Below are 20508 nucleotides of genomic sequence, written 5' to 3' on the forward strand. Positions count from 1 at the left end.
TGAGTAGTAAATTACACCTGTAATTTTCATTCCAGTAGGGCCATTGGTATGCAAGAAGAGGCAGTATTTGTGTCTGTGGAGTGATTGGGAATATTTATGGTACAGTTTTGAGTCAAAACAGAAATAGAATGTTGTGCATATACTCTTATTAATACAAACAAGAAACAAAATGCACAATGGAACATATTGGTGTTGCAGTAAAAAACTTAAGGACAAATGTAGAGGTAAATATGTTACTAAATCCCAAAGGGGATGGATACAAGTTGCAAAAAGTACAGGACATTTTCATGCCCCTGACGCCCTAAAATGTGAAATATATCTGGTGAGGGACAATATTAAGAAGAGAGCTGAAATATCTATAGAAGACCCATGTAAAGTTGTGTCTGAAATACTGTCAAATCCTCAAAGAAGTTGTAAATGCATTACCTGACTCTTCAGCCTTGACAGTCCATTAACAGGGTTAGGCAGCGGAAAAGGAAAAACAAGTTCAGTGATGTACAGACCTTGTTTGACCTAACTGCTGACCATCTTCCCATTAAAAGTTGTACATGTATTGTTGAACACACCAGGGAGGCCTGTCCAGCTGGTAATTGTGTAGTCATTATCACACAGTCTAATCTGCAGATGTGAAATTCTGAGTATATTTTAGTGGATGGGACCTTCCCTTATACGTACATCAGACTGTAAACCGATCTATACTATTCACTGTAGGTTGGAGGAAGTAGATATAAGCGAAGTAATCCCAGTGGTTTATGGCATTTTACCATCAAAGTCGGAAGACTGCTATAATACATTCTGGAATTGTGTAGTTACGCTATGTGTTCGGTATGATTTTCTATTAAAATCTAACATGTTCCTCAGTGATTTTGAAAAGGGGCAGTGAATGCTATTCGAAATTTCCCTAACAGTGTGACCAAAGAATGCTGGTTTCATTTGTGCCAGATAAACTGGAGGCAGATTCAGAAGTTACATCTTGTTTCTGACTTTGGGAGTGGAGTAAGGTTTAGTTTCATGTTCAAGCAAATACCTGCGTTGGCTTTTATACACCCTGACTACGTCCAGGAAACCCTGGCAGAAATTGAGGAAGAAATGCCTGAGAATGCCAAACCTTTATGCAGATTCTTCAGTGACAATTATGTGCTGGGCCGACCTAGCAGGTATAGCATGCGTTGCACTACTGCAGAATGATTACCCCCCCATTATTCAATGTCAGTTTTTGGAACCAATGAGACACCTGTACACTTGGTTATCCCAGAAGCCAAAATGCAGTTGAGGAATGGCATCGGCATATGTGTAGCTTGCCTGGTAAACCTAGGTTGTACTTATTGGATGTTTTACACGCTATACAGTTGGAGCACTTTGGTAATAGTTCACTAATGGATCGCACAGTTTCATTAATATTAGGGCTAGCTTTAGCAGATATCGGTGATTTTGGGATGCTGTCTCTTTACATGATGTAAATAATGTCACTGTGTTTTTGGATTTCAAGTTTTTGCACGGTTATGATGGCAGTGGTTTGAATTTCACAGGCAAAAAACGATAGTGAACACGCAGTAATGAAGAAATAATGATTATTTATAATTCCTTCAAATCCAGACCGGTTTCGGCTATTCAGCCTTTATCAATGAATACAATAAAGTTTTTTTGAATGAAATGAAGCAGCCTGCATTTATACTAGTCTCTGATTACCTGGAAGCAATATTACAGCACCACCCAGTGGCTGGAGTAACAAAGTGCATGTTCCATTCTTGATTAAGCATATGACCAGTGACATAAAAATGCCAGAGGTATAGATATTAAGTCATATTTTTAAAGATAAAAATCAAAGCTCTGGAAGTAAGCCATTCTATGACATACATATTACAAGGTAATAGACCAATACCATAGTCACTATTTGTGAATGCATATCATAGTGTAAAAAAGCAGAAAATATATACCACTAGTGCGTATATATATATATATATATATATATATATATATATATATATATTTTGAAGGGTGATCACCACAAGTTCAAAAGAACTGAATAATAATGAACCAAGTACTGATCATATAATATATTACAAAATAAGGCAAAAAGAGTATAGTGGCCTCATTCTCAGCTATATTATAGATTATAATAAATTGAAATAATATGCTTGTAGATAATGCAAGTTCAACATTGTAATTGTATAATACTCTGTTTAACACCAACATACCAGATACGAATACCAAACCATACATATACATATTCGTATCCTGAAAATTTTTTATCATGCTTTATAGAGTATAATATGAGCGTTGGTAGGCCTAACCACCATTGAATGGTTCGTACTAATTCTTAATCTATATGAATGTTTGTTGTAACCATGATTATGAAATCTCCAGTGTTCAGTGAAACTCACAGATGGTCATTCAGACCTGGGGGGAATAAACAGGCAGCCTTGGAGGAATTAAAGCATAATCGCGACATTGCCATTCTACCCGCAGACAAGGGTGGTGCCGTGGTGGTTATGAACATTGGGGAGTACCTTGATGAGGGGAAAAGACAGTTAGCTGATACTAGATGTTATATGCAAATGTACATTGACCCGACTGGGGTTTTTAAAAAAGAAATAGACTCTTTTCTGAAACTAGCTGAGGATGAGGGTATCATAACAAAAAATACTGTTAAACATCTTACTGTAAAAGTCCCACAGAAACAAATCTTATATCTTCTCCCAAAAAATACATAAGTCCATTTCAAAACCCCCAGGTAGACCCATTGTATCAGGGATAGGGTCCTTGACGGAACCACTATCAGCATTTCTAACACAGTATCTCAAACCCCTTTTAACATCAGTTAGGGCCCGACTACAGGACACCACGCACTTTTTACAAATTTTGGAGGAGACACAGCTAGAACCAGACTGGTTAATGTGCACGTTGGATGTTAAATCTTTATACACAAGTATTCCACACTGGGCGGGACTACAATCCCTGCAATACTGGCTTGAGAGAACAAACTTATATCCTCCGGGCTTCAACACCTTACATGTCTGCATGGCGGAACATGTATTAAACAAAAATGTCTTTTATTTCCATGGAGAATGCTTTTGGCAGCTACAAGGGACAGCAATGGGAGCTTCCTTTGCACCCATTTATGCTGACTTATTCATGGCCTATTTTGAAGAATGTATGATATATGACAAATCACACAATATTTACATGGTGGAAATTGATATCTGGCGACGATATTTGGATGATTGCTGGATGGTGTGGAAGATGGATGAAGCATATCTAAAGGAATTTATGGAGTACCTGAATGGTAACATTTGGGGTATTGAGTTTACAGTTACATGTAACAGGAGTACCATAGACTTTTTGGATGTTACTGTTTACCGTAACGCAGATGATACTCTAAGTACCAAAACATTTAGAAAATACCCTCAATACAATGCCTTGCTACATGCCTCCAGTATGCACCCGAACCACACCATCCGCAACATCCCTAAGTCTCAATTTATGCGTATCAGACGCATTTGTTCATCTCATGATGAATTTGAACATGCCAGACTTTATTTATACCGTAGATTTCAGGACAGAGGATATAGAGACATAGATAGATAGATATCAAGCTAGTTCATGGAGCAAAACCATAGACAGGAGAACATTGTTACAATACAAAAAAATCAGAGCATGCTCATCAGGATTCTATCTTGAGATTTGTCACCACATATGGCAGGAACCAACCTGTTGTCACGGATATACTTAATTGCAACTGGAAAATTATTTTGGCTAATGACACTTTAAGGTCAATACTAGGCCCTCAATGTCAAATGTCATACAGAAGAGGCAAGAATTTGGGAGGGCTATTTTCACATTACAAAAACAGAGAAGGGGGAGGTGCGATGTATCATCAGACCACTATCAGTGGTGATAAACTAATTGGTACTTTTCCATGTGGTCACTGCTGCTCCTGTTTACAAGTTAGTACACTAAAAGAATTCACCAGTGCCAACACCAATCGGGTATTTAAAACCAGGGTGTTTGGTAATTGCAGCAGTACATGGATTATTTACTTGGCTACCTACCAATGTAAAGCTTTTTATGTTGGTCAAACCTCTAGGTCTCTTAGGATAAGGATGACAGAACATCGTAGTGACATGAGGAACAAAAAAGAAACAAATGCTTTATACAGGCACACGATACAACATCCCAATGCCCAGTTTATGTTCATGATCATTGACAAACTTCAGGGAGATAGGAACAACCAACAGGGTTGGCACACCATTTTAAACCACAAGGAACAATATTGGATAACCAACCTTGGATGTTTATTCCCCCCAGGTCTGAATGACCATCTGTGAGTTTCACTGAACACTGGAGGATTTCATAATCATGGTTACAACAACAAACATTCATATAGATTAAGAATTAGTATGAACCATTCAATGGTGGTTAGGCCTACCAACGCTCATATTATACTCTATAAAGCATGATAAAAAATTGTTCAGGATACGAATTTGTATATGTATGGTTTGGTATTCATATCTGGTATGTTGGTGTTAAACATTGAGTATTATACAATTACAATGTTGAACTTGTATTATCTACAAGCATATTATTTCAATTTATTATAATCTATAATATAGCGGAGAATGAGGCCACTATACTCTTTTTGCCATATTTTGTAATGTATTATATGATCAGTACTTGGTTCATTATTATTCAGTTCTTTTGAACTTGTGGTTATCACCCTTCAAAATATATATATATATATATATATATATATATATATATATATATATATATATATATATATATATATATATACTAGTATATATTTTCTGCTTTTTTACACTATATATGTACCACAAATAGTGACTATGGTATTGGTCTATTACCTTGTAATATGTATGTCATATAATGGCTTACTCCCAGAGCTTTGATTTTTATCTTTAAAAATATGACTTAATATCTATACCTCTGGCATTTTTATGTCACTGGTCATATGCTTTAATCAAGAATGGAACATGCACTTTGTTACTCCAGCCACTGGGTGGTGCTGTAATATTGCTTCCAGGTAATCGGAGACTAGTATAAATGCAGGCTGCTTCATTTCATTCAAAAAAACTTTATTGTATTCATTGATAAAGGCTGAATATCCGAAACCGGTCTGGATTTGAAGGAATTATAAATAAATAATCATTATTTCTTCATTACTGCGTGTTCACTATCGTTTTTTGCTGGTCGTTGGTGGTTTACATTGTTGGCTTGACCCTGCATGCCATCCTTGCGGAGCGTATGGTTGTTTGTTGAATTTCACAGGCACCTATTGTAAAAGGAAAGTTGTGCTGCATTGATTTCGACTGTTCCTTTGCTGTCATGCACCAGGTTACATTACATAGCCGTGGATACTTCTATGGTACATGTGCATTACCGTGCCAGCAACAGATCACAGCCTGAAAAGAGGAATGTCGAAAATGTCGACAGCACTTTGTCATGCAAATCATTTTCGAAATTCCAGTTTTCCGCTTTTCCAAAATTCAATGTTATATCTCGAGTTTCTGAACGTTTGATGTTAGTACATTCAGCCTTGCCACCCATATGCACAGATTTGCCCTTGTCACATTTCCGAAGAAATCCACCAGATTTAACTGGCAGTATCTGCCCTTGACAAAGCTAAATTGGGTTGGATCCAGCATTTGGAGGTCACCTATGTCTTTACTTATGATCTCCATAATGAGATGCTCCATGGCCTTACAGATGAGGCTGGTCAAGCTTGTAGGTCTGTTGCTAGCCCACCTTTGTGGTGGGGAATAATTGTTGCTGTTCTCCATTCCGCAGGAACAAAGCCTGTGGTTAGGCTATGACTGAAAAGGGTACTTAACGGTGAATGCTAGTTCTTGTTTTAGCCTGTTTAGAAGACAGCCTGGGGTGTCATCAGGTCCCAAAGAGGCTGTGTTTTTGCCTTGGACAAGCTTTTAATGACCTGCTCTTCAAATGTTTAGGATGGGGGGGGGGTTGGGGAAAGGTTTGTGATAAGTTTGGAGGGGAAAAGGGAATGAAACTTTCACCAAACCTGTCCACTAGTCTGTTTGCTATCTTCCGTGGGTAAGTGTGTGTGATAGTTAGTCACTAGTTTTGCACATGCTCGAGTCTTGCCTTTTTAGGGTATGTACGTAGCTGTAAAAGGCCTTGTGGATATTCTTCTCTGTGCTTGCGTGGTTTTCCTCAAAGGAGCTCTTTGAGGATTTGATGTATTGTCTTGTTTGCCTTGGTTTAGCATCCAGATACAAGAATGTAATCATTCCATTGTGCTGGACTGTCATCAGGCTGATCATTGAATATAATAACCCATTTTGGTTTGTACTTGTCCAAAGCCTTGTCATAACCGGACTAACTGCAGTCCTTTCCCACTAAAAGAAATCCAAGGGCCTAAATCACAAAAACTTAGCACACCATCTGAAAACCTTTTTCCTCCTCTTGGAGTAATGTATACTACTGGGGCCGCACAGTGGTGCAGCAGTTAATGTTGTCTCACAGCAAGAAGTTCTCCAGTTCGATTCTCAGCTGGAGCTCTTTCTGTGTGGAGTCTGCATGTCCTCCCTGCATTCGTATGGGTTACCTTTGGGTGGTCCAGTTTCTTCCCATATTCCAAAGACCTGCATCAGGAGTGTTTCTCCCTGGGATTCCACTAAAAATATGCTCTGTCCTAGTCAGACTTTCCCAGTCAACAAATGATAAATACTAAGAGGTGACCTGTGCCTCACGTATAGAGCCTCAACACACCATATCCTGCCAGACCTATTCCATATTCTTAAATCTAATGGTAACACAGTTGTCCGCTCACGGAATCTCAACTGTTTTGCAATATACTTATCCAACATGCTCTATTTATGTATCACAGAGAATACCTCTACAGTGGAATAGTCTTCCATTACATATAATGCAAAGTACTTTTACTCTAGTCAAATGTATCTTGAGCAGATGATGAGAAACCACGAATTCGTCCCTCATGGACAGGGGCAACAAATAAATGTCCCAACATATCCCCATTCTGCTGGCCTCATCATTCATGTGCAAAATAGAACTGCTAAAACTACCATGGGAATGTATATCTCTGCTTCTTAAGATCCTCGCAGATAATAGAATGGTAAGTACATACGAGTCCATGAATTTTTGTATGCCCATTTAAAATGGACAGATCAAACCATACCATAAAGTTATTTAAAAGCACTGACTGATTTTAAGTTTTCCAAAAAGTGTGGTCCAGGCCTTCTTTCAGAATGTCAGTTTCTTCTGTCTTATAAAATCGTCTTTGTTTATGAAACAGTCACCTTCAGACCTAGGTCTTACTGTAAGTCTTTTGTGTTTGTTATAACTGACTCCTTTTACCTTTTCAGTAACATCAGAGGGCCCTTATCATTTTAGCAAGAATTTCTTCTGATGTGGGTACCAAAACCAACACTTTTTTTTTCTTCTTCTCCTGTTTGGAACATTTTCACCCTTGTACTTCTAACATTGCTTTGGTACCTTTTGAGAAGGATCTTTCTCTTGCAGATGGCAGTGTAGTTGTCCTACTACCATGTATTTCAGAAACCCATTTGAGCACGTTTCTCGAAGAATGGTATTCTGCACTGTTTCTTTGGTGTCTTCTATAGCGGAGTCCAAAAAGGCTAAACCTTGAGGAGCAGCAGGTTATCTCTGCAATGACCAGCCTTACTTAAAGCAAGAGGATGTCCCATTCCTTCCCATCATTGTTTTTGGCATGCCATAACAGTGTTTCTAAGATTTATTAAAGCACTCCACTAATCTTTGTCTGTAGATGGTAGACTGATGTCACCTCCTTAAAATAAGGTAGCTTAAAACAACTCCCTGGTGATCTTGGATATAAAGTGAATTCCTCCTTGTGAAAACATATGAAGGAGCTTATTTGCTGCGACTTTCACTGCCACACAGTAGAAGGGGTTGCAGCACTTAGTTGTGTAATCTACTGATATGTATTGGTATTTTGTAGTAGACTTGATTAGAGGTCTAACTATGTTGCTGCCCTCTCCAATGGTACCTGCGCCATCTGTGACATGGGGAGAAGTACTGAAGGACAGTACAACCAACACCCACCCCTTGGATATCCTTTTTTTTTTTTTTCTTCGACAGTCTTGACAACAGGTGTTCTCCCAAAACATGACTGTGGACCATTTTCAGTACTGCCCTTACCAAGTGCTTGGGTAACCATCAGTTTTCTAATATTTTCTCTCCTTTTTATTTAGTCTATACATGAGATCATCTGCTCTCTAAGTACAGGTGGAAAGTAGGAGTTGCTGCTGAAAAGGCATTTTCCATATTCTGAGCATTACTTGGGTGGAATCATGTCTGCCATCTTGTGTCCTCTAACCTAAATGTGTGTGGGATTTTTCTCTTTCCCTAAGAAAGCAGGTACTGTAGCTTTTAAGAGCCGTGCATTTGTATATCTTCTAGGTTTTAATTGTGAAAAAGGTGCTAATTTTTTCACCTTCAATAAAGGCCTGTCTAACTGATTCACTAACAGTTTAGGCAATGTTCACAGTAGTTACTTCTCCACCCTGTGAGACATTGCAAACCTTCACTTATCTTTGTCTCCCAATTTTTAGATCTGTGGTCATCTTGCCCTTTTGTTATTTAATGGACTAAGTTAGGACTGTACACAGTTTTCCCTGTACCTATTGCGGTCTGGAGTTTGTAATTATCTTGTCATTATGAAATCACAATTGCCATTCTTTTGTCAAAATTTTTAAGCAGCTGTGAACAAAGCTTTCCTTCAGGAGGTTTACCTTGCTTCCCTCGTCAAGTATGGCTTGTAGTTGCTAACTGTCTGTACACTGAGTGTTGTACACTATTGCAGTGATAGAGCAGGATTTTTTAACTTCAAAGAACATAGACTGGCTTTCTCTACACAAGCAGTCATGTACTTCACACTGCATTTGCTCAGTCAAGGAGGGCAATATTTTTTCCCTTTATACACAAACTAAAATCATTGCAATTTATAAAATGTATACGTAGCGGTGCATTCTTGAGTTTGTTCTCCATATTCTTTCTTCTTCAGTTTTATCCCTAAATATATCATTGCTGGCTCTTTTTGCAGTGTTTTATAAGTTGGACTTTTGTAGTAGGCTAGGCAGTTGCCCGTCACCCATCAAATAAAGTTTAGCCAGATCATATTACAGTCCCCTTGGTGAGTACAAGTCCAGTCAGTACTTTCTGGGATATTTCACGGCTGATTCTGATTTTGATCTTTGAAATACTTGTGTTTAAGTGATTCTACACTTAACTTGTATGTTTTGGTAGAAAAGAATATAGGTGCACTGTAGTAATCCCTTTATTTTTTTGACTGACATTTGATTACTTGGAAAGTCCAACTGAGCAGAGGCCCATCTTCAGCGGAGGCCTGGGAGAGAAAAGCTACAAATGATTACAAAACATTTTAAGAACAATAATTTTACAATTTTCAACAATAAAACAAAAATATTTGCAGTTTAAATAATTATAGCAAATTAGACATGAGATAAAAACTGGTTAACAATCGATTTAAGGTATATGACAGTCATTTTAATATTTAGAACAATTGTAGACAGTTTGTAGAGAAATTAAAGGTAAGTTAGTCTAATACAAATAGGAATTGCAATGTGAAGAGAAGTAAAACAAGGCTAATGGTATATTTAGAGAGAAGGTCTGGGAAGTGAATTGGATAGCAGTAAGGAACTAAGTGACTAGTACAGACAATGCCCAGAAGATTTGCTAGGTTTGTAGATGAATGGGAGTTTTTGGTCACTGCATCACAATGACCGACTGGGAACTTAGTTGTGTAGAATGTTTTTAGTACTGTACAGGCAGATGGATGGTGGGTATTTTTTCTTTATAGGTGGTAAGAAGTTATGCATGTTAGTTGATGTGACATTTCTAACCAGTTAAGGCTTTTCAGTGGTGTACAGTGGTGAGTTTTGAAAGTGATATGCACTGCTAATTTAGCAACTTTGTTTATAGCATTGTTCAAGTTTTAATTTTTGTGAGGCCTTGGGGTTGAGGATGGGAGCACCATAAAGAGTAGGGAGGAAATGAGTAGTGGCAAGTGTAGTGTTGTGCAGTGAGAGAGTTTTTGGATCTGTAAAGCATCTAGTTTTTCTCGTGCAGTTTTGTATGTGGGCTGAATGTGAGAATATCATCCATTGTAACCCCTGATACTTTGCTATGAGAAATGACTTCAGTGGTTGTATTGTCGAGAGAGAGGACTTGGTGTTTCCTACATTTTATCACTACTCTGGGGCTATTTACAGGTTTTTACATATTTTTATACGTAATTTCTGAGTCTGACCATATGAGGTCTTGAAGTAATTCTGATTGTTTAGTCTGCCTCTAGTTATCCCACAATGCAGTGGTTGTCTATATAAAAAAACAAATCATTAAGGCCTTTTTTTGTCCTAAAGCTCCTGCCACTGCATTGATTTTACATGCATACACTGCTGTCTTTTAGCCAGTTTTAAGTAACAATGTTAAGTTGTCAATCTCGCCTTCATTCTTGCTTGATGGGTTCGGAGCCGATCCCTCGGCTCCGACTCGGCACTTGCTAAGCTCGAGAGTCACTTTTACCAGCTCGAGGCAGCCCCATATCCCATGATGCAAGGCGGTAAGTACCCAGATCTCGTTTGCCGCTTCGCTTATGAGGTCCTCCTTTTACCAGCTCCTGGTAAGTGATTCACTATTTTGATATTTAAGCCCCTTTTTGCTAAAAAAACTTTAATTTTTAGTTTTAAGTTAATTATATAGATTTTCTGACAGAAAATCCCTGTCTCTTCTAATTTTTTTTAGTCAAACTTTACCCATCCCATCCCCTCCCTGTTAGGGTGTGTGTGTTTGTTTTATAGTAATACCTTTTGGTATTTTATTTAATTTAATTCTTGACTGGTGTGTGTGTGTGTGTTGTGAAGCACCATGTCAAAGGAGAGGGTCTCAGGTTTTAAGAAGTGTGACTCGTGCTGTCAGAAGATGTCTCTGACAGACGGTCACACTTCTTGCCTGTATTGCCTGGGGCCTCTTCACCTGCAGGACTCCTGTGCTATTTGTCATTCCTTCAGCCAGAGAGTCCTGCAGGAAAGAAAACAAGCTGATACTTAGGGGCCTTCTGCCGGAGGGCTCTGGCTAAGTCGGCTCCATCAAAATCAGCCAAATCTTCCAAGGCCCAGGCTTCTGTGTCTAAGCCTGCGGCCTCGGCCCGACTCGTTCTGAGTCGAGATCGGCTCGCTGGAGCCGATTCTGGCTTAACAAAGCCTTCGGCACTGATGGCTATCGGTGCCGATTCTGCATCGACCACTTCGTGTCGGCTCCGATCAGTTCCGACCACCATGTGGCACAGGCATCGGTGTCGGCTCCGATCGGCTCCGACACCGCTACTTTGTGGCTGTATCGGCTCGGCTGGAGCCGATGCATCGAGGCTTCCTGTCGGCTCCGATAAGTCTTCGGCCCGACAGGATCTATAGTATCGGTTCCGATGGCTCATTCCAGGAAGAGGTCGAGGTCTCCTTCCTTGGAGCCGATACTGCCCGGCTTCACCTCTCCTTCGAACGGAGCCATCGGAGCCGATCTTCAAGGTCATCCAGACTTTCAGACCATGACCTAGAGAGTGGTCAGCAGATTACTTAAGTCACAGGTACTGGCCCAAATGTTACATAGTCCGTCTCAACAGACGACTGTTGGTCCACACCCGTTACAGTTCCTCCTTCAACTCTACCCCAGAGCTTGGAGTTGAGTCTTCGGGAATGGTTACTGCTACGGCTGGAGGACAGATACCCCTTCTGTTCCTTCAGCCTCTACTCTTATCTCCTCTTGAGACCTTCCTTAGAGGGATTCGTGGTCGGGCTTCCATGGTCTCCTCCGAGGGGTGAGTGGCATCGGACCCTTGTCCCAACCCGCTCTTCCCTTGGAGCCTCGGCCTTGGTGAGCTCGGCTCCGACATCTGCCTCGAGACTTCCCTTCGGTGGTCCCTGGAGTTCCTAGTTCTTCGAACGGGTTCTCTCGACCTGCCTGGGAGGGGAGCATTCGAGGTGATGAAGAGTGTGCTGGCCACTGGTATCAGTCAGCAGTCTGTTCCCGTAGCTCCTCCTCTATAGTGCCTGTTGACATCTCTGCCACTTCTCTTGCTACAGGACCCAGAGATCCTCCGCCTCAGGTTTCCCCATTGGGAATTCTCTTCCGAGGATTCTCCTGATGTTTCGGGAGATCCTCCTAGGAAGAGGACTTGTAAGAGGAAACATGTAGACTCCCGAGTCTGTCACCGGATACTGACTTTGATGAGTCAGAGGGATCCCCTAGATCCCCCTCTGAGGATGTCTCCTTCTCAGACATCCTAGAACTCCTTAAACAGAGGGGAAACTGGCCCACCAACAATCCCTCTGAGGATGAGTCAGTATACCTAGAGGCGTTTGAATCTCGGCCCTCCACCTCCTGGGTGTCTCCGCCTTCGACCCCTTATGCAGGTTATTGCCGAAGGCGTGGGCAGCTCCTGACTCTGTAGAGCCAGTCCCTAGGAGGCCTTCAAAATTTATCACTGGCCCGAGTGACAAGCAATTCCTCACTAAGCGTGTGCCCGCTGATGCCATGGTGGTGGCTGCGCCACCAAGAAGGAACTTGCAGATCCTTCCCCACCCGTCCATCCTCCTAATAACGACTCTACGCCCATGGATAGGTACGCTAGGCGGATGTTTTCCTCAGTGACCTTTGCTATGCGCTCGCTGAATTACCTATGTCACTTCACCAGACTCCAGAGGGATATCCTTAAGGAGCTGGGTGAAGTAGTACAGGATCCTACAGCTGCAGGAGCTCAAGAAAAGATTGCTTCGCAGCTAGGAACCCTTAATTCCATTGCAAACTCCTCCATGCTAATATCTTATGCTGCTGATGGAGCCAGTAGAGAGGTACAGGTGTGGCTCTTAGACGCCAAGCCTGGATGCGGCTATGTGATTTTGCTGATCCCTTTAAGGCGTCCTTCACAAATTCTCCCTTTGATGGGTCAGCTTTGTTTGGCCCTCAGGTGAAGGAAACTTTGACCAGGTGCGAACAAGACGGCAAGACTCTTTCTGCTGAAGGAGTCCGTTTTCCACCCTTCTAGACCTTATCCCAAAGGACAGAAAGGTGGGAAAATGTGGTTCCAAATCCCAAGGAGTCATGCCGGATTCACGTGGTCAGTTTACCCTAGTGGCAGAGGGGTAACAACAACAGACGCCGCTCTAGAGGCAGAGGGGTCCAAAACCAGGGAAACAGAGAGCCTCTCTCTGACAAGCCCTTTCAGCATCCCTGAGATGTTGCCCGGCTGTCCCTCCTTGGAGGCAGTCGGGAAGATTATCACTGTACCCAGAAGCCTGGCATTCCCTCACTCAAGACAGATGGGTACAGTCGATCATATCCAAGGGTTACATAATTCCTTTCGAGGAAAGTCCTTCCCTCAAATTCCCTTCCAGATGTACCACCGGTCTAAGGGAAATTGCAGAGTTAGAAGTTTCAAAACTACTGCAAAAGCCATTCAGCCAGTTACAACAGACCATTCAGAGCCGGAATCTACTCAAGGTTCTTTTGGTCCCCAAAAAGACGGGAGACTGGAGACCAATATTGGATCTCAGCAGACTCAACAAGTCTGTCAGGAAGACAAGATTCAATGGTCACTCTTCAGTCAATTCTGCCCTTCTTACAGAAGGACAACTGGATGTGCTCAATAGATCTTCAGGATGCGTACTATCACATCAAAATTCACAGATGCTCCAGGAGATTTCTCCGCTTCGCTGGGGTCCAGTCATTTCCAGTTCAGAGCCCTGCCCTTTGGTCTCACTACAGCCCCCAGAGTGTTCACCAAATGCATGGCAGTGGTCACGGCTCACCTGAGACGTCAAGGATTCCAGGTGTTTCCGTATCTCGACAACTGGCTCCTGTCAGCCACCACCAGGCATCAGCTTATACAAGCCAGGGATTACACAATAAACCTTTGTTCTCATTTGGGCATCTCTATCAACTTCGAAAAGTCATCCTTATCGCCCTGCCAGTCTATTACCTTCATAGGCGCAAACTTAAACACTGTTCGGATGTCAGCTACCCTTACAGATCAAAGAGTTTCAGACATTCAGAGTCATGTCAGGATCATTCTGGCCAACAAGAAAGTACAGGCCAGAATGGTTCTAAAGGTATTAGGTCTCATGGCTGCGGCCATTACTCTTCTTCCCCTGGCTCGATTCTACATGCGCCTTCTTCAGTGGATGCTGTTCACACAATGGTCATACCAACAACTTCCAATCACCAGATTCTGGTGACACAGACATGCAAAGAGCATCTTGCTTGGTGGATCACATCTCCTCAGGTTCACCAAGGCAGGTACTTTGTACCCCATCCCCGATAGCCACTGTCACCACGGATGCCTCCCTGATCGGGTGGGGTCATTATCAGGGCAGGATGGTTCATGGACGTGGCAGCTGTTCGAGTACCATCTGCACATAAATGTCCTGGAGATGAGAGCAGTGCTTTTAACGTTGCAAGCCCTCAACGACTTTCTTCCGTAGGGACAATTGCAGTCCACACAGACAACATGTCTGTAGTTTGGTATATCAACAAACAGGGCGGAACCAAGTCCTACCCCTTGTGTCGAGAAGCACTCAGACTATGGCAATGGGCGATCTCCTCTCATCGGTTTCTGGTAGCAACGCATATCCCTGGGAAAACCAACATTGTAGCGGACAGATTGAGCAGAGCTATTCTCATGCCTCACGAGTGGTCTCTCAAGCAATCTATAGCGGAAGAGATTTTTCTGGAATGGGGTCGCCCATGTTGCGATCTTTTTGCTACTCCCCAAAACAGCAAATGTCCAGACTTCTGCCTCTTCCCTCTATCAGGCCATCCCCCCAGAGACGCTCTGACCCAGGATTGGCCCCAGGGACTTCTTTATGCCTTCCTCCATTTCCTCTGATCCCTCAGGTTATCCAGAAAGCTACCGCTTTGAGAGCCAAATTGATTCTCATTGCCCCTTACTGGCCTCGACAAGTTTGGTTCCCGTTCCTCCATCATCACCTTTTGGTGCAGCCGTGGCATCTGGACCCAGTGCCAGATCTTCTGATTCACCAATCGGGTCAGCTGCACCGGTCAATCCCTTCTCTCAACCTCACAGCATGGTTGCTCCACTTCCTTCCTTAGCCAGGCTTCCTTTGATCTCTAACCCAGTTAGAGACATCATAGTAACGGCTAAAATCCTCTACCAGGAGGATTTATACAAGCAAATGGAAACGTTTCTCTTATTGGGCTAAGGCCAAGAATATTGATCCTTTTACTGCCCCTGTTCAGGCAGTCCTGGACTTCTTAGCTGAGATTTTTCATGCAGGCTCCTCTTCTTCCACAGTCAGAGTTCAATTGGCTGCTATTTCCAATTTTCATGTCGGGATAGCAGATCATAATATTATGTCCCATAGGCTCTGCAGGGCCTTCTTGAAAGGAATTTTCCTACTAAAGCCTCCAATCAGGAATCCTCCTCCTCAGTGGGATCTAAATTTAGTGCTGACATCCTTGATTCTTCCTCCCTTCGAGCCAGCTGCTTCTTGTTCCTTGAAATATCTTTCTTGGAAAACTTTATTCCTAGTGGCTATTACATCGCCAGGAGGGTGTCTGAACTTCATGCTCTTCGGTTCGACCCCCTATTTGGTTTTCACAAAGACAGAGTATCTTTGAGAACTAACCCAACCTTTTTGCCTAAGGTCGCTTCAAAGAACAATTTGAATCAATCCATTGATCTCCTGTATTTTTCCTAACTATTCAGATAGAGCTGAACAAAAGCTACATTATCTTGATGTCCACCGTCAACTTAGATATTATTTGGACAGAACAAAAAAATTTAGAAAATCTGATCAACTTTTTGTTTCCTATGCGGATAATAAAAGGCCTTCCTGTTTCTAAAGTGACTTTGTCTAGATGGCTTTCTTCGGTCATCTCTGAAATTTATCTGCTCAGGGGAAAACAGCTGTGCTCAAAACCTAAAGCACATTCAACTAGGAGCTTAGCTACTTCTACAGCTTTTCAAGCTAGACTTCCTTTAGACACTATTTGTGCAGCGGCCACTTGGGCCACTCCTCACACTTTTGTTTCCCATTACAAATTGGACTTGGCCTCCAGGGACAGAGCCAGTTTTGGCTCTACAGTCCTCAAGAGTTTGTTCCATTGAGCCACCCAGGATAGAGGTGCTAGGACGGTCCCATCAAGCAAGAATGAAGGCGAGATTGACAACTTAACATTAAGAAGTTATGTACCTACCATAACGTTCCATGTTAGTTGTCTGGACAGACCTTGTTATAAGAAACTGTTATGCTGAAGACCATTCAGACCTGGTCCTTCTTCCATCTGTAAGTTTTCTTTCTTCCTTTGGGAAGTATTTTGCTTGGTGCTATTGCCCTTTGTCATCAAACGAGATCTGGGTACTTACCGCCTTGCATCATGGGATATGGGGCTGCCTCGAGCTGGTAAAAGTGACTCTCGAGCTTAGCAAGTGCCGAGTCGGAGCCGAGGGATCGGCTCCGAACCCATCAAGCAAGAAAGAAGGCGAGAGAAGACAACTAACATGGAACGTTATGGTAGGTACATAACTTCTTATTTCATGCCGTTCAATGACTACTGAAAATGCCACGGAACAGACTTCCAAAGTACTTTTTACTGCTGTTCTTCACAGAACAGACTTCCAAAGTGCTTTTTACTGCTGTTCTTTTTAGAATGGCTAAACTACAGTTTTTTGTGAAGCCTGAATTGTACTTCTTTGACTTGTCTCCCATCCCCGTTCAAACCAAATTTCCCTAGCTGTCAAAATGCTAAGGGTTATTTGAGCTGTTACCTGCTGTGATTGACAGCCCACAGCAGAAGACTTGACTCGTGTCCTGTTTCCTTGTTCTAGCCTTTACTTTCTGTATGGGTAGGTGAAGGACCAGGGAGCTGTGACATCACAGCATGGGTGGGTTTTTAGGATGGTAGTGGTGATATCAGTTTGCGAAAGGAAATGGCCATAAAACTACCTATATTCAGTGGCCTTGATGGACATCAGTGAATTGGAGACTGTCGCAAGCTTTTCCAGAGCAGGACAAAAGCTTTTTGAATGAGAAACCGCCACAGTACAGTAAGCTACTGTTCTAGTGGAGGGAAACAGTCAATTTATAATATTTTAAATGCTGTATTGTTTATTCATAACAGGGACAGTAAATGGGCAGGAAAAAAAAAACAGAAGTTGGGCATTTAATAATAGAATCCCATTGTTGTCCTTTAAGAGGAGAATATCAAAGTTTGAGATCTGCTCTTCTGGATTTTTTTTTTCCAGTCTTTCTTTCCAGTCTGGTGGTATTCTGTACTAGAGTGGTGACCTTTTCAATAAGGAGCCTTTCTGCCCTGTGTTGTAAGTTTTATACTGAATAGTGGAACCCTGTTCATGTGATGTATTTAGCTCATCAAGTGAATGGGTCGATGTTTGGACTCAAAATGTGAGATGAAATGTGGAATGGGGCCTCCCACCTGTGTTCCAGAACAAAAGGGCCAATTGAGTACCACTGTTAAAAAGCAGTAATCCAGACTACCCAAAGCTTCCCTATATTATGGATTTCTCTATCTGAATAAAATAGATATATTTTTAGTGCAGTTTTCACAGCAACCATGAAGTTTGTGTGCGTCATATCAGCAGTAATCAGTATTACAAGAATGCTGCTTTTAAATTTGCTCTAAAATGCAGAATATGCCAACTTTTTTCCCTAAAGGGAAGAAATTCATTATTTCACATCTCTGATTAGAAAACGAAACAGTTTCTGATATGTGGGCTTTCATTTTAGGTTTTAATAATAATTACTACTATGGTACTGTGTTGAACGGGTTGTCTACATAATCAGATATATTTTGTTCCTTCCATTATATTTGAAGCCTTGCTTTTCAAATTATCTCCGCAAAAGGACTTTTTAGTTAAGTGGTCATTTGCATGGTTAAGTAAATAAATGCAAAATCTACAGCATCTTAAAGCATTTAAGTGATTTTCTTATGACTCCTTGCTGAAGGGGAACGTTACAGAAATACATAAAGTGTGACATTAGTAGCATATGTACATTTTAGAGTGCAGAAACTAAGTAGCAGTGTATTAGTGTCTATCCTTACCAATGTGTGCTAAACCTAACTATTGACCATCCCTACGCCTTACCTTTGGAAGACCCCTTTCTGTAGCAGTATCATTATTCAGGCAGTGTGTCTGAAGTTGGTTCTAGGCTTTTGACTGATCACAGAAGAAAATAAGTTTTTATTCTGCAGTTGATTTGTTTCGATGGTTGTGCAGATTACTAGTTCAACATGCAGTGATTTCCAGTCTTTGCATTTCCCAGAAAAGTAAATACACTAAACATTCAATGAAAAAATTTCAGTGAATAGCAGCAGATCAATGAAATGTACATCTGAATAATGTCAAACCCAAGTATTTAGTGTAATATAGAGTTTTCCGTAAGTAAACTGATAAATATTTTGGTGCGTATGTGTTGTGCACACCCTGTTACATATAAATGTGCATATTTATTTATTTTATTTATTTATTTAACATTTGTTAACCGGGGAAGTCCAACTTGAAATGAAGCCAATTTTCAGCGGAGGCCCTGGGAGAAAGGCTCCAGATGCATGTCTTTGTAACGTGGGAGGAAACCAGAGCACCCGGAGGAAACCCACACGAACGCAGGGAGAACATGCAGACTCCGCACAGAAGGCACCCCAGCCGAGAATCGAACTGAAGAGTCTCTTGCTGTGAGGTGACAACGCTACCGCTGCACCACTGTGCTGCCCATATATAAATTATTATATGTATGCACACGTACACATGCATGTATGTTTTGTTTATATACTTTGCAGACATCTGCCCCCCCCCCCCCACAGAGACCTCCCCCTGCCCATACCTTGTTCCCCTTCCTTACTGAATATTTTGCTCCCACTTCAATTTTGTAGTCTGACTCCCTTCTCCAGGGGTGATTTTTAACTTGCTTTCCCCTATGTCTTTGCCAGTAAAAGGAAAGAAATTAAGGAAGAGGTTTGAGTTCACAGATTCCCACCATAAGTATAGTGATATGTGCATATTTGTGTGGCATGTATACAAGAATCCATTTTCCATACTCACCTGTCCCTTTCCTTCATGAGAGGGCATGAATTAATGCACATCAGTGCAGCCATCCTTGAACCTGCTTTGGGTGGTACCTGCTACACTGCCTTCAGGTTTGTCCTGTGGGGGTATCGCTGTGACAGCATCTCATACATGCACGTAACACTCCTAAGAAGAGCTGACCTTCGACTGCTCATCTGCCATCACCATCCCTCTTGCTGTTTGAATTTCTGGCTTCCAGGTAGCTTACTGAGTCTTGATGCATGGCCTTGAAGGCAGCTGGATGTCCTGTCTGTAAGCTGGCAGTTTGTTTCCACTGTTTCTTAATTTGTTAGTAACTGAAAATTTGTTTGACTAGAATGCCTGTTAGCTTACAGCATGCTGTTTTAAATAAAGTAAAATATGACTGAATACTGCTATTGCACAAAGTTAATTAAACATGTCTATTTTTTTCTTTTAGCCATTGGAAGATTATGTGAAAAATGTGAGTACTTTTTAACTATCCTTGATAGCTGTGTTTAAAAAAAATAAAAGCCGTATCAACTGCTTAAGAAACTGAGATTTCTACACCTGTCCATATCTTTTTGTACCATCATCAAAGTTAATGAGTTCTAGATATTTTTTCAGCTTCTTGTTAAAATTTAAAAAAGGGAAAATTAAAACATTTTATCTCTGTTCTAGTTCTTAATTATACAGTTAATTTAATAAGTGTGATAGTGTTGTATTTAGTAATAAATTGCAGTTTTAAGTGATGTATATTAAATGTTTTTCAGATGTGTCCCTATCTTACATGTTTATGTAGAAGACTAACTTGCCTCTTTTTGCAATTTGAAAAGTTTCTCAAGTTTTTTTTTCATTTGTGGATGTGTTTTTTTTTTTTTTTTTTTTTTTTACACCTGGATGGCATTCTTTGTTTTTGTTTGCCAGTCTGTCAGGCTAGACTCTCATGAACCTGCAGCATGCTGTGTCCTAAGCATTCTGTGTCCTATTATAAGGTTCATAGGTAGGTACTAGGCTATCTGCCTGAAGGCATTTATAAGCCTAGCCGGAATGTGTTGGCTTTCACCACCCCCTTAGATTAGTTCCCTGTGCCTCTGTCCAGCAGAGCCATTGAAGTGATCCCTGGGGTAAATTTTCTGTTTCCCATCCACTCATCAAGGTTCCTCTTGAAGAGGGTTAGCGAGGAGCTCTGCCTAATGTAGATTGGAATTTTGTTCCAGAGCATGGGAAGTCTCTGGGACAGGAATCTATCCCTCCAGCATGTCCTATTTATTGTTGTGGTGAGGTTTAGATCCCTGAAGTGTGTGGCTTGAGGGGATATGCTTTTCTTTAGGTGGAGCATGTCCATTAATTCTGGGTTGGACATGGCCTTGTATGTCAGGCAGAGATCA

General features: G+C 41.4%; 1 protein-coding gene across 1 annotated transcript in view; it reads left to right on the forward strand.

Moving 5' to 3' along the window:
- PHF5A (PHD finger protein 5A) overlaps window positions 1–20508 on the forward strand; it is a 145057-nt gene that overhangs the window by 67676 nt on the left and 56873 nt on the right. Inside the window, exon 2 of the mRNA XM_044075700.1 lies at window positions 19578–19601. Within this exon, the coding sequence (XP_043931635.1) occupies window positions 19578–19601 (24 nt within the window). The remainder of the gene's footprint in view (window positions 1–19577; window positions 19602–20508) is intronic.

Source organism: Protopterus annectens, chromosome 1.part1 (assembly GCF_019279795.1).
Source record: "Protopterus annectens isolate FY-2018-M chromosome 1.part1, PAN1.0, whole genome shotgun sequence".
NCBI lineage: Eukaryota > Metazoa > Chordata > Ceratodontiformes > Protopteridae > Protopterus > Protopterus annectens.